Here is a 14,784-nt window from a genome sequence, read left to right on the forward strand (position 1 = left end):
CAACATGCTCAAACTTGATAGGGAGTTAGTGCATACCTTGAGGCAAGTTCCGCTGTTGTCAATTCCAGGGAATTTGTTTTAGAGATACCATGGGGGGAACTTTAGACTTCCAAATAGGGCTTAGATTCTTGAGTTCATAGTTTGACCGGTTGATTAATTGGTAGCGTCATGAGTCTGATACGGCTTTTGTGTTAGTTTGAATAGCTTAAGTAGAAGTCAGCAATGTATAAAGAAGGCGTTCAGGTCATTCAATTGTTCTTTTAAAGTCATAACGAACTCTACGTAAGTGAGGACCATTTGTTGTCCATAGCAGCGGTTTGAACAAAGTTGTTGTTCACGCGTTGTAATACGTCGTGATTCGAGTAGTTGCCAAGAGGGAGTAAACCAACATGGTTGTTTTTGTGGCAGCAGAGCTATAGAAGGCTCCAAATAACTCTGACATCGTAGAGGAGTTCAACTTAAGTAATAAAAAAGAGACAGAGAAGAGCTGTTGTGAAGTGAAGTTGGTCTTTCTTGATAGAAGAAAGACTTTTGTAAAGAATATCGAGAGCCAAGAACGAGAGATTCGTGAGGCTGATATCAGAGCAGATAACTTTACTTACTCAGTTTGATTTAGAGAGTTTGGGATCTTGTGATAAATTCCATTATCTTAATTTGAATTAATTTCTGTTGCTTAAAACCCAAATTGATTTATTCTTGATTCTGTTGATTTATACTATCAAATTATATCAATTTATCTTTGAGCAACCGAGTCGATTCTGAGCCGGAGACAGAGCAAGCCGGGGACACCGTGAGTAAACTTTGTAGAAAACCTTTCCACCAAAATAAACCTTTCAAGTTAGGATTTCGGGTGGTAGTGTCTCCCCGCCTATTAACCTAGTCTAAATACGAAATTCTACAGTGGCGCTCCTGGGTGGGCCGGTTCTCTTCGAGTACACTTACAATCAGTTGAACACGGAGAGTAATCCGAGCTCCGTTCGTGACGAAGAAGTCCTGTGTTCATAAGTAAGCAATGAACGAAAACGAAAGACAGCTTTTTGCGGAGGCTGTGGTCGTGGCTCAAAACCAGTTGGCGGTTAACAACACAGCTGGCAGGCCCGAAAAGTTCCCGTCGGCGTTGTTTCCCGATTGGTTTTCATGGAAAGCCCACTTTTCATACCTCATGGACAAACATGGTTGGACGGATGAGCAGGCTCGAAGCACAATACCTACCCTTCTTGTTGGTTGGGCGATGCAGGAGTTTAATGCCATGCCCCGACACTATCGAGTTCAGGAGCAAGACCAACCCGCTCCCACTCTGGCAAGAATGATGACGTACTTGGACCCGAGGATGTCACCCTACAGGAATCCGAGGACAGCGAGAACAGAGTTCAAGAACTTGGCCCAGGGTGAGAAAGAGGATATTCGAGAGTTCTCCAGACGGGTGAGGTCGCTTGGGGAAATTGCCAATGCCACCATGAATGCAGCTACGAGGGATAACATGAACCGAGAGCAGTTCATCGATGGGCTGTTTGATCTAGAGATACAGGAATTGCTTCTGCGGGAGGACCCCAACACGTTCAATGATGCTGTTGATAGGGCCCTTAACATCGACGCAATCAGTCGAGGATCCAGAATGAGGCAGCGCAGGCGGTTGGCAACCACCAGGTACCTTCAACAGTCTGACCAATTCGTGGAAAGACATCATGTTCAAGCTGTGAGTGGACAAATGGAACCCGACATGATGAAGGTAGAAATGGACGAGATGAAGAAACAAGTAAAGAATCAGGCAGACATGATTAAAGGGATGTCCGAAATGATGACTAAATTTGTCAATTCGGTAATCCCCGGACCACCGAATCAAACAACAGGAGATCAGGACGGAAATCCGCGCCGATTGTTCAACCCGTACCCCGAAACCAGCCGCTACGGCCAGAACTTTGGCAGCACCGATAGGAGGCAGTCTGGGACCTTAAAGCAAGGAGTCCGCTGCTACAATTGCTCTAAGATGGGACACTACGCGCGGGAATGCAACGAACCAAAACAGAACCATTTAAACTAAGACGGGCCGGGAGTCTCCAAGGATTTAGGAAAGAAGGTTTCATCCCGGCCGAAAACAAGCAAGATTCAACTAATAACCGTGACACTTTAAACGATATAGAAGCAGTCAACAAACTACCGGAACCACGGTTTCTCAAACCCAAAGTTGCAGTGAAGGGGGAACCAGACAAACGAACTGGAAGTATTACAGTTACGGGGGAGGTAAATGGGACTCCAATAGAGATTTTGGTGGACACAGGAGCTTCAACCAATATGATAAGATCTTCCACATTTGACCAACTTAAGGAACCGCGAAAACTGATGCGGTACCGTGGACTACTGGAGGCAGCTGACGGTCGGTATGTAAACGTTACAGGATCAGCAACAATTCATCTCAAAATGGGTGGTATTGATGACGAGTGTGAAGTCCTTATAATTGACGGACTCAAAACGGAAATGATTCTCGGACTCAGGGATCTTCAAAAGCATAATTGTGTAATCGATTTGCAGACCAACCAATTGTGGACAGCCCCAGTGGAGTCAGCTATAATACCGTTGAACAGCGGAAAATTGTGGGGAACTTCGCAGAATGGTAACACGAAGCCGACACATGAAGCCGAAACGAGAGAAGCGGTCCACCAGATCCTGGAAAAAGTTGGCAAGGAAGACCAAGTAGAGGTTATGATGGCCTCTGGGAGTATCTACGATGAGGATGGTGAGCATGACGACAACTTAGGACCTAACAGAGAAGAGGAAGAGGAGACCTTAGCTGAAGGGGCGACTAGAGGCCAACAAAACTTATGTCTAAATTCAGGGGATGAGGTCAAGATGCAAGCTGGTGAAGATGTTGTTCCTCTAAATTCACCTGAACAGGAAGCCGAGCAAATTTTGAAGAAATGTGCCCCGGAAGCACGAGGAGATCACTGGATAGCACTGCGGGACCTTGTCATCAAATACAGAGACGTGTTTGCCTTGGATGATTCCGAGCTGGGATCTACCGCCGTGGTCGAGCATCGGATTGAAACGGGTAGCAGTAAGCCTATCAAGGTACCGCCACACCGAATCTCACCAGCTAGGATACCAATCATCCGGGAAGAAATTCGAAAAATGTTAGCGAGAGGGGTGATACAGCCATCAAGAAGTCCGTATAGTGCGCCAATCGTACTACAGAAGAAGAAAGACGGGAGCTGGAGGTTCTGTGTGGATTATAGGAAACTGAATGATGTCACTGTGAAGGATGCCTATCCGATGCCTAACCAAGCCCAAGTGTTTGACGCTCTGAGAGGAAATGCATTTTTCTCTTCTGTGGATCTAGCAAGTGGATATTGGCAAGTTCCTGTAGCCGCCGAACATAGACATAAGACCGCTTTTGTTACCCCAGACGGAGGTCTCTATGAGTACGTCCGAATGCCCTTTGGCCTGTCAAATGCGCCCGCAACCTTCCAACGACTTATGAACGAGCTATTTCAGCAGGGTCTCTACCAAACTAATCTCATTTTTCTGGACGATGTCCTCACCTATAGCAAGACGGCAGAAGATCACTTGAAGCATCTCGAAGAAGTGTTCGTGACGTTACGTAATGCAAATTTAAAATTGAAGCCGAAGAAGTGTCAGCTTTTCCAGAGACAGGTGGTGTACCTAGGTCACGTCATCGGAGTAGATGGAACGTCCCCCGACCCCGAGAAGACGTCAAAAGTTAAGGAATGGCCCGTTCCCAAGACAGTGAGAGATGTCCGGTCCTTTATTGGATTTGCTAACTACTATCGAAGATTCATCAAGAACTTTGCAAGCATCGCCAAACCCTTGCATGATTTGACTAAGAAGAGTGCACGATTTGAGTGGACCCCAGCTCAGCAAGCATCTTTTGACCAGTTGAGATTAGAGCTGGTGACTGCCCCCGTTCTCCAGTACCCAGACTATTCAGGTTCATTCATTGTAGACACTGACGCCAGTAATGTTAGCATTGGGGCAGTACTTTCCAACGAAATCAATGGAGTGGATCGACCCCTGGTGTTTTCGTCACGAGTGTTAAGCAGGACAGAGATGATGTACTCGACCACCAAAAGAGAGGCTTTGGCGGTAATACAGGCCCTGAAGTGGTACCGACCATATCTGTTGGGCGTTCCATTCGTCCTAAGAACTGACCACGCCAGCTTGCGTTGGATGTTTCGACAGGACGCGGATGGGATGACTTTCCGGATGATTCAGAAGCTTCAGGAATTTGACTTCATGTTTGTGCACAGAGCAGGCAATCAACATGGCAATGCTGACGGTTTATCAAGACGCACGTCAGAAGAACCAGACTGGGCTCCCGGGGAGAGAGAAGAATTGACTGGTAGTTGTCCTGAGCCTGTTTCCCTAGAAGTGGCTTTGGCAAGAACCCGAGAATCCTGTGGAATGATCCGAGAAGAAGTGGGAGGAGGCGCCGACTCGGAGGAAGATGCACTGGATGGTCAAGCAATAGTTTGGAGTAGAGAGACGCCTGATGTAGAGAAAATGCAGCAGGAGGACGAAGCTATTAGCAGAGTTTTCCTGTGGCTCCCCTATAATCCGGGAGGAGATCTTGAGAGTTTTGGTTCCAACTTAGTGACGCGAGAAGAAGCAGTGCAGCATGGGCCCGAAGTATTGGCATATTGGTCTAGATGGAACGAACTCACCGTGAGGAAAGGCATCCTCTACCGGCGATGGTATTGCTGGGACGGAAAACCCCCAATACTTCAAATCGTTGTTCCCGTAGTGGGCCGGAAGGAAATTCTTGATCAGTTGCACGCATCCCCAGTCAGTGGGGGGCACTTTGCTGTAGAGAAGACGTTAAGGAGAATCCGCCAACGTTTCTGGTGGCCACACATGAGACAAGATGTTGAAAAGAAGCTAGCTTGGTGTCTGCCGAGTGCAGCTAGGACTACAGCTGGGAGAAAGAGGATTGGAGGACTTGTGCCATTTAAAGTTGGGATACGATTCCACACGGTTGCAGCAGATATCTTGGGTCCAGTTACGATGGCCAACGAAACGCGAGCCAAGCACATATTAGTCATGACAGATTTGTTCACGAAGTATGTGGTCAGTGTCCCATTGAAGGGTACTGAAGCACCCGATGTAGCAAAAGAGATTGTGGAAAGTTGGATATTGCGATTTGGTGTACCCGACGTACTTCACACGGATCAGGGAAAGAACTTTGGGAGTGAGCTCATGCTGGAGGTCTGCAGGCTGTTGAAAATTGATAAAACTAGGACCTCACCATATCACCCTCAAGGCAACGGGCAAGTGGAGAGGCACAATCGGGTGATTGCCGATGTCATCTCGAAGTATTGTGCGGACAACCCGCGAACATGGGATAAACTGTTACCCTATTTAAGTTTTATTTACAACACCACAATTCACAGGACTACACAAGCAACTCCTTACAGCCTTGTGTATGGACAGGAGTGCCAGTACCCCATAGAATTATTCTATCCAAAGCCCCACGACGAAGAACTTACAAGAGACAGCTTTGCGGAGGATTTGTCACGCTTATTCAGAGAGGCTCATGCATCCGCTAGGGAATCTCTAGGAGTAAACCAGAGGAGGCAGAAGGATCAATACCACAAGAAAGTCTATGGGAAACCATATGAAAAGCAGGACAAAGTGTGGGTTTACTCAAAGCATAAAGCAAAATCTCGGAAGTTCTTCCTACCGTGGGAGGGTCCTTATGTAGTTTTAGAACGAACATCGGAGGTTAATTACAAAGTAGCGAAACCAAGTCAAATGGCAAAATGGAGGATACTACACTACAATATGCTCAAACCGTACCTGGAAGAAGGCGATGCTTGGAGCCCAAAGGAAAAGAAGAGGACTACGGCTCCCAGGTCCGAAGGGTTTCTTGAACATCCAGGCGTAGATCAAGACAAGTGGGAAGAGGAGGGATTCGATCTACGCCCAACAGAGCAGAATGCCAGGATGCGACGCCTTGTACAGAGAAGGGAACGAAATGAAGGGGTTGAGGAGGACGTGCCGAATTTGGAGGAACTGTTTCACGAGCAAGTTGTAACGGAACCAGCCAGGGTACCGGAGGAAATTCCAACTGATGGGGGCAGGCTGGAAGCGCCAGTAACTGCTGACGATGCACGAGTAGAGTCACCTCTTCGTGAACCAGGGCAACTAGCCCAAGCCCAGCCATCGGGTGTTCCTGAACCTAGGGAGGTAACAGTAGTCTCTCAAGATACGGGACCTGCAAGACGACCCAGACGAGAGATCCGCCCAGTCATTCGGCTGGGTATTGACGAATAACTAATAGCAATGGGAGGAGGCACTACCACCTACTAACAACTTAACGCAACACTTTTTAGTTATCGACCCCAACTAACGACAGGCTGTTTAGGATTCATTCAACTGGACAATGCTGACTTTCAACCTCATTCTGATTTCAATTGCGGTGATGGGACCGATGGAAGCAATGAAGCTGGACGGTATCTCTTTCAATCATACGGCAGGAGCGGCTTTCACCACGGAGACGCCAGTAATCATAGCTAGTGCCATGGAGTCGACTTGGGTGTCCATCCCTTTTCCTATTCTTCCGGCTATCAACAAGACCCACCTAGACGTTGCCTTTCAAGAATTTCAATTCAAGTTTGCGAAACGCTGGAACGGTTACTACAAACAACGAATCTGTGGAAACAAGGAACTGACGCAGAGCTATATCAATGTCACTTACATAGCACTCAAGGGTATAGAATACGAAGTGGACGACATTGCTCGAGTGCTAGCAGAAATGAAGATACGGGCCGAAACGTTCATCAATGGTTCTTTACACATTCACAGTAGGGAGCGACGATGGGTGAAACCACTGTTGATTGGAGCCGCGGCCGCCATCGTTCTGGCTCCGGTCCTCAAGCAGGGATTCTGTCACTACTTCTCATTCTTTGGATTTTGTGGAGGAAGGCAAGCAATTGACGAGTTAGGACGGGAGGCAGAGTTTCTTGACAAAGCTGTCAGGACGATAACTTTGGAAACCGGGGAGCGGATTCATTTGCTTGGGCATTCACTTAACAAGACCCAGAACCAGTTGAAAATGGTTTCTCACGATGCGAATGCGAACTTCCAAATGATCCGGGATGCGATGAATCGGTTGTTGGAGTAAACCGACGGAGCTTTGGATGGCCAGCGGCTATGCGTCAGTTCGAAACATCACGATGTCTACCAGGAGGCTTCACGATTTTCAACGGCCATGCTAAATTACTCGCAAGCTTTGAACGCACTGCGGGAGGAACTTATTGCTTTCAAAATCGGGTTGCACAACTTTGGATACATTTTGGATGATGCGTTGTCTTCATTGACAAGGGGACTAATTCCAGCTACCCTAATTCCCCCAGAAGTATTGCAGAAGGTCCTTGATGGTTTGAAACTAGACAGGATGCGGGAAGCCATACCTCGATCCGAGCTGATGACCTACTACGGATTTGAGCTAGTGGATTCTACAGTGATAACGACCACGGGGATCAACGTACTCGTAAATATCCCTCTTCATCACACTAGCGGATTGTACCATGTCTATCGAGTTGTGGCGTTGCCCCAACCTATTGACGATGGAGTTACGGCAACCCAATATTTGTTCCGAAAGTCTCACCTTTTAGTTTCGGAGAGAAGAGACCATTTCGCTGAAGTGTCGGAAGAGAAAATCAATTCGCACTGTGTAGGAACTAACCGTCTGAAGTTGTGTCTGAAACCATTCTCAATGTCCCGAACGAGTGAAGCCACTTGTCTATCCAGCTTGTTTTTTGACTTAGCTGCCGCCGCCCTGAAGCTGTGCCCGCAGGAAGTTGTTGTACTACCAGAGGAGCCAACAGCGGACTACTTAGACGATTCGACTTACTTGGTTACAGCGAGGTCTTCTGCCTACAAGTTCTTCAATTTTACTCATGGGTTGAAGCAAACTGGTTACCCAGTTCCTGGATGTCGTAGCTGTTTGCTCCGGCCACCTTGCGATGGACGATTTGAGAACCCCAGTGGAACTCTAATTCTGTACCCGGACCCCAGGACATGTCAGTACAGCAGCGGAATGATGATCAATATCCAGCAACATCCTTTGCTGCGCACCCTATTTGCTACGCTAAGGAAAGTGGAATCCGAAAGAGTAGGAGCAGAGATCCCCAATGCTTTTCGTGATCAGGCTCATGGAGAAATGCTAGAGGTTCTAAGACTTAACCTGATCGAATTGCCCGAAGAGACTGTGGACGAGGAAAGTATGGAGCGGATCTCTCGTCCTTTTGCCGAAGGAATTATTAACCAACACATGCCTTTTCATTGGAGTGCATATCATAGCCGACCAGCCAATGTTGTGGTGTGGTTCTTATTAGCCATAGTCCTGTTCTTCATGGCATACCTTTTCTATCGATCTTGTATGAAGAACCCCGCCCCGCTGTATAAGAGACTTTTCCGACAACAAAGGAACCGCTTTCCGTGGTCGAGGATACCCCGAGATGACAGTACTGACTTTTCATCGAGACCTGGCACCGGTCAACCTGGCTTTTCACCACCTCTTGGAGCTCCACCCAGCTTCAACTCGATTTTCGAACTGAATGAGGCGGCTATCTCGCCGGCGTCGATGTCGGAGACCCCAAGACGTGACACAAGCACGGGAATGGGCATGAGAGTGAAGAGAGTGTCGCTACCCCAGGAGAGGTCTTTCTCACCTGGTGAACAATTGCGTGGTGGGGAGTTATGAGAAGCAACCGGTTCCTGTACTAGTGGATAATACTCAGACTTAAGCTTGTATACTTTGACCTTGATCACTCTGACTTCGACTTCTTATGTGGTAGGCCTTAATCACCCTTTCATTCTAGTGTTTAATTAGAGTATTACTTGTTACTTTCATTGTATATAGATAAAAAGAATTGAAGCGCCAGACTAGAACACCCCCCCCCCACCAATGCAGTAATTGATATCAATTGTTTTAGGGAGTATGCAGGGTAACTCCAATGGGTTTTTACAACCCCCCTTTAACTTCTAGGCGGAATGGGTATAAGACTGCGCTTCATTGTAAATATTTTTTTTTATGTAGTGTTACTTGTATATACGAGATCTATTTGATCTTATTTGAAAATCCCAAACTCTCGAAAACTGATCGATGGATAAAAGGGAGAAAAACTAAAATATTTTAAGTATATAAGATACGTAAGCATCGGTAAGGCTACAAGAGTAAAGGAAGAAGTAAGTATGGATTAGAGGGTTGAAATATAGGGGGAGGCGAGCAAGGATTATTCCTTTCTGCGGTTGGGGAACACAACTCGTGGTCTCAGATCATCTAGTAAGCTTATGACATCCCACGAGCTATTCAACTGACCCGAATTAAATAGGCCTTCGACCAAGCTGAGAAATTCGTAAGTCTCGTATGTGCTGAACATTAAGCTATCAATTGAGTCAGGGTCAATGACAATAGTAAACTCGTAATAATTTGTGGGACTTTCCTGAATTTGAATATTAGAAAATCCCTCCCCAACCAAAGTTTCTAACGCCGGAATGTAATAGTTGGTGTCGGTCATTTGTATTTGTTTTGCTGTGATAAGATATAAGGTGTTGTTTACAATGAATGCTTTGGAACAATGAGATATTTAAACAGTAGAAGTCAAAATAAGCACGCGTTGGTTGTACAAAGAAGTGATTTCTGTTCATTTTTTTGCTGTTGAAAACTAATGAGCTCTATTCAGCTTTGAGTTGATTGTTCTGCAAGCAATTACTAAAGACTAATGAGATTCAAGAAGAACGAAACTGGTGTAAGTGACCGAGGAGAGGATAAACTGTGTGGAGAATGAGAAAATCAGAAAGTAGACAATTCATTTTGGTTCTCTTTATCGTAACGCTAAGTTCAGTAACTTAGGCTTCAGAAAGTTGAAGAGTGAAATTATAACAGCCAACGCCCGTTCGTGATGGATCTAACAATGTACCCGGTGATCCCCGAATACCATCCGGATGAGTTCGAGGATGAGGAGAAATGGGTGTGGGAGTCCTTTATGTTGGGACTGAGGTTACGAATCAAAATGATCCGTGTGTCCTTCCACTATCTGATAGTGGAGTTGAGGGAAGACGGTGGATTTGTCCTTCTGGAGGAGGGGAGTGGCCCATGGCACGAGCTGAGGGGCTTCCTATCGAAGGATTGGTCGGCCAATTCCGGTGAGATTGCAGAGGAGGGCGATGGAGCTAGTTCCTTCCATCCAAGTGTTGGCTCAGAGAGTATCGATTCGCTGAGGGTGGGGTCTACCGACAGGCTTACCAGCTACTCCTCCTACTTCGAAGAGCTATCGACGGAGTCGGAGAGTGGAGGAGTTTTTGAACTAGAGTCTATTTCCAGCGAAGATGACTGCGTTTTTGTCAGCTAAAGTTTCACGATTGGTGGAAAAGAATTTGATTTGATCCTAAATTCTATAGTATATTATTATTAAAATCAAATTAAAGCGAATGGGACAGGGGGTCAAGGTAGTATGAGTATAGTGAGTAGTCTTTTTCTAAGTTTAGCAATTATTCGGGAAAATAATAGTCTAGAAGGGAGGAGTGTAAAATTTGTGAAAACCTACTTTTTCTCGCAAAATGTCGCAATAAAAATGGATACAACTTGAAATTCAAAAATCGGTCCTAAACAAGTTGTTAGCATGTATAATGGCTTGCATTTGAACACCATTTGGTGAATCGAATGTTGGTGGGACAAATTAAGGTGGATTTGAAAGTTGAGTAGGTAAAATAGTGATTTTCTGGGGGTGACCGAATTTATAAAAGTTAGTTATGATTCGGAATTTACCTCAACATGCTCAAACTTGATAGGGAGTTAGTGCATACCTTGAGGCAAGTTCCGCTGTTGTCAATTCCAGGGAATTTGTTTTAGAGATACCATGGGGGGAAATTTAGACTTCCAAATAGGGCTTAGATTCTTGAGTTCATAGTTTGACCGGTTGATTAATTGGTAGCGTCATGAGTCTGATACGGCTTTTGTGTTAGTTTGAATAGCTTAAGTAGAAGTCAGCAATGTATAAAGAAGGCGTTCAGGTCATTCAATTGTTCTTTTAAAGTCATAACGAACTCTACGTAAGTGAGGACCATTTGTTGTCCATAGCAGCGGTTTGAACAAAGTTGTTGTTCACGCGTTGTAATACGTCGTGATTCGAGTAGTTGCCAAGAGGGAGTAAACCAACATGGTTGTTGTTGTGGCAGCAGAGCTATAGAAGGCTCCAAATAACTCTGACATCGTAGAGGAGTTCAACTTAAGTAATAAAAAAGAGAGAGAGAAGAGCTGTTGTGAAGTGAAGTTGGTCTTTCTTGATAGAAGAAAGACTTTTGTAAAAAATATCGAGAGCCAAGAACGAGAGATTCGTGAGGCTGATATCAGAGCAGATAACTTTACTTACTCAGTTTGATTTAGAGAGTTTGGGATCTTGTGATAAATTCCATTATCTTAATTTGAATTAATTTCTGTTGCTTAAAACCCAAATTGATTTATTCTTGATTCTGTTGATTTATACTATCAAATTATATCAATTTATCTTTGAGCAACCGAGTCGATTCTGAGCCGGAGACAGAGCAAGCCGGGGACACCGTGAGTAAACTTTGTAGAAAACCTTTCCACCAAAATAAACCTTTCAAGTTAGGATTTCGGGCGGTAGTGTCTCCCCGCCTATTAACCTAGTCTAAATACGAAATTCTACAGACTCGATTAATTGAACTCAACTTGCTCTGAAGATTAAAAATACTACAGAATTTTAAGAACAAATTTTTGAATAAAGTAATCGCTATCTTTCAAACTGCCAACATTTTTCTGCAGAGCACATACGTGATCATTTGTGGTCTAGTTCAACCTTTTTGATTTTAATTGTTCAATTATTATTTTAACACTTTCGAAAAAGAGGAAGCAATCTTTGATATAGAGCTTTTGAGTACGAAAACCCGGGCCAACATCTGACTTTTCACTGGTTCAAACACAACATCATGTGCAAAGATCACCCGTGGATTTGCCAGCCAAAGACAACCAAAAATTCCAGCACGGGCGATAATAAAGATGATGGTGAAGCTAGCACTTCCAAAAAGTCTTCAAAAGGCGGGAGCAAGAAAAATAGAAGGAAACAACAAGCAAACACAAACAAAAACAAACAACCTGTCAACCAGAGCTCAAGAAGACGACATCTTTTAGATTTAAGAAGTATCGATAGCCAATTTAGACTAAACTTTTTAAATAAAAGTTGGATCAATTTTAATGTATAAAATATGTTTTGTCAATTAGTTGAACCAATTAGTTGATTTGCTGATTTTGTTATTAAATTAGAGCCTGTAAACCCAAGGTGAAATTCCTAACCAAAATTAAAACACAAGCTGGCCGTCGTGTTTTTTAAAGGCGAATGCAAAGGAAGCCGAAGTAAAAGTAAGCCGACAGAAAAGTAAGCCGAAAGTTATGTAATAGTTATGTAATCTATCAGAAATAATACATTGTTACCCGTTACATTCAAAACTGCTTGTAGTATTATAGTGCATAATGTATTCCAACGCACCAAAGAAACAAAAATACGTCAATTTTCAGATATCTAGTGGGTACGGGCCTCAGCGGACCGCTGTCCATGGCCATGCCTCTCATCTGCTGTGGGATGTAATCCGGACACCGCGACGCGCGCCCACCGGCTCGCCAGGTGCAACTTAAAATATGGGTATCCCAAAATTTTTTGGCTTACTTGGCCTCATTTTCATAATTCGGCTTGCTTGACCGCCACCTCTTTTAAATGATGTTGTCTACAAAAATTTATGAACAAATGAAATTGTAGAAATTATCGCAAAATTGAAAAACAGTTGAAATCCAGCTTGAGATGCTGTTTATTAATGAGGCAATAAAATGCAAACAACGGATGTCAAGCGCACTTTTCTCACATGGACAGCTGCACGGGTAATAATAATAATTATTAACGAGATGAATTCTCACAACTAATGAGAGAAAGTATGCTCAATGAATAGCGAGCTACTGATTTCATTTTCTTATGAAAAAAAAATTTAGGGCACAATTGGTACACAAATACGAATGCATAATATATATATATATATATATATATATACATATATATATATATTGAATACTTGAATTCACCCGGGTTGAACTTTCTTTGATTTCATACAAGGATCATATATGATTTCATCCTGTCCATGGATCTTTTCAACAATTGCCCCCCCCCCTTTTACAAAAGGGTGGCCTATTCTTGAATAGAATTTAAGCGAGCGATTGATTAACCAATCAGAGACGACTAAACTTTCTGTTTATGCTCAAACTGTGTTAAACTGGATAGAATAAATTGCGCCATGCTAGGGCAATTAACCGAATTGGAATACAAAGCGAAAAGAATTTTCGACTGGCGGGTTGGTGGGTGCGCTTCACGCGCGTCGCGGCTTCGCCGCGATTTCCGAATTACATCCCACAGCGCGTGAGAGGCATGGCCATGAACAGCGGTTCGCAATTGAACTTAAACTGATATTCGGCCATCTATACTTTAGGCCAACTGATATTGTGTTAAAGTATAGCACAAAAGGGGTGGCAATTCTCTGCTAGGTACCAAAGGGGGGCAATTGTTGAAAAGATCCCTGTCCATACTTGATTTCTTAGTACGATCCTTGTATGAAACCAAAGAAATCTTATATGATCCTTGTATGATTACCAACAAATCATATATGACCTTAGTACGAATACCAAGAATCATACATCTATTTTTCGAAAATGTTTTACCATTTATGTTTTTTTTTGTTTTTATTCGGCTGGGCAACACCTATATGATACCCCGGCATCGCCATAAGACCCTAACGCACAGTATAATTTGCAAAGTTGGGCACTAAATAAAAGAGTAAGTCCAAATAGATAACAAAATTTTGGACATACCCTGAAGCCAGTTTATACTTATAAATGCCCATTTATAAAAAATAATCAAGAAAAAATTTGTATATAACCTCAAATTCGTTTTCTGAATATGTTTAAAACACAAAGTTATTCTTTTAGCGCACACAAAGTATCAAATGTGGATTTCAAAGGCAAAATAATAATTTAATAAGTCCTCTGACTACATTATATGAGAAATTGTGGCACCCGTCAAGGTTTTATGTGTCATATATGACCTTGTATGATTTCCAAGAAATTTTTTCAGCTTCAATAGAAAATTAAAACTATACAGTTTTTAGTCTTTGAAATTTTTTTGTATGATCTCTGTATGATTCTAGGAAATCATATATGGTCCTTGTATGACTACCAAGAATTCATTCAAATCATATATGACCTAGTACGAAATCAAAGAAAGTTGTATGATCGTTGACCCGGGCATATATTATATATTATATATATATATATATATATATATATATATATATATATATATATATATATATATATATTGATACCGTTATATTCAATAGAAGTCTTTTCATTCAATAGAAAGTTAATGTCACAAATATGTTATAAATTTATTTTGAGAACGTTTCACACTAATGTTAGCGATGCAAATTGGGATATTATTCTACAGAAAAAGACAGCGAAGAATCATAGTATTATAAATCTAATCAGTTCAACAGGCTATCTACTCTAAACATCAGACCGGTGTCCTTTGGTTTTTTTGCATTAACAAGAGAATTCAGTCTGAGGTCTTTTTGGAATTTTTCCTTCAAACGGTAGCAAACTAGCTGAAATGTTAATAAGAGTTAGGATTGCTACACATATTGTCTTTAGTGTTTGAAGAGTAACAGTTGGTTGTAAGTACTTACAAAATTCAGAGTCCTTGTGTTAAG

At 43.2% G+C, this 14,784-nt stretch overlaps 2 protein-coding genes across 4 annotated transcripts in view; one reads left to right on the plus strand and one right to left on the minus strand.

Annotated features, from left to right (window-relative positions):
- LOC142350342 (uncharacterized) overlaps positions 1-12,347 on the plus strand; it is a 36,044-nt gene extending 23,697 nt beyond the window's left edge. For both annotated transcript variants that reach the window (XM_075402176.1, XM_075402174.1), the window contains exon 6: positions 11,904-12,347. In XM_075402176.1, the coding sequence (XP_075258291.1) occupies positions 11,904-12,240 (337 nt within the window). In that variant the 3' untranslated portion in view covers positions 12,241-12,347. The remainder of the gene's footprint in view (positions 1-11,903) is intronic.
- LOC142351191 (dolichyl-diphosphooligosaccharide--protein glycosyltransferase subunit TUSC3-like) overlaps positions 1-14,059 on the minus strand; it is an 80,613-nt gene extending 66,554 nt beyond the window's left edge. For both annotated transcript variants that reach the window (XM_075403313.1, XM_075403314.1), the window contains exon 1: positions 14,049-14,059. The gene's annotated coding sequence lies outside the window, so the exon portion shown is untranslated. The remainder of the gene's footprint in view (positions 1-14,048) is intronic.
- Positions 14,060-14,784: the final 725 nt, after the last annotated feature.

Source organism: Convolutriloba macropyga, chromosome 12 (genome assembly GCF_964194025.1).
Source record: "Convolutriloba macropyga chromosome 12, txConMacr16.3, whole genome shotgun sequence".
Classification (NCBI taxonomy): Eukaryota; Metazoa; Xenacoelomorpha; order Acoela; family Convolutidae; genus Convolutriloba; species Convolutriloba macropyga.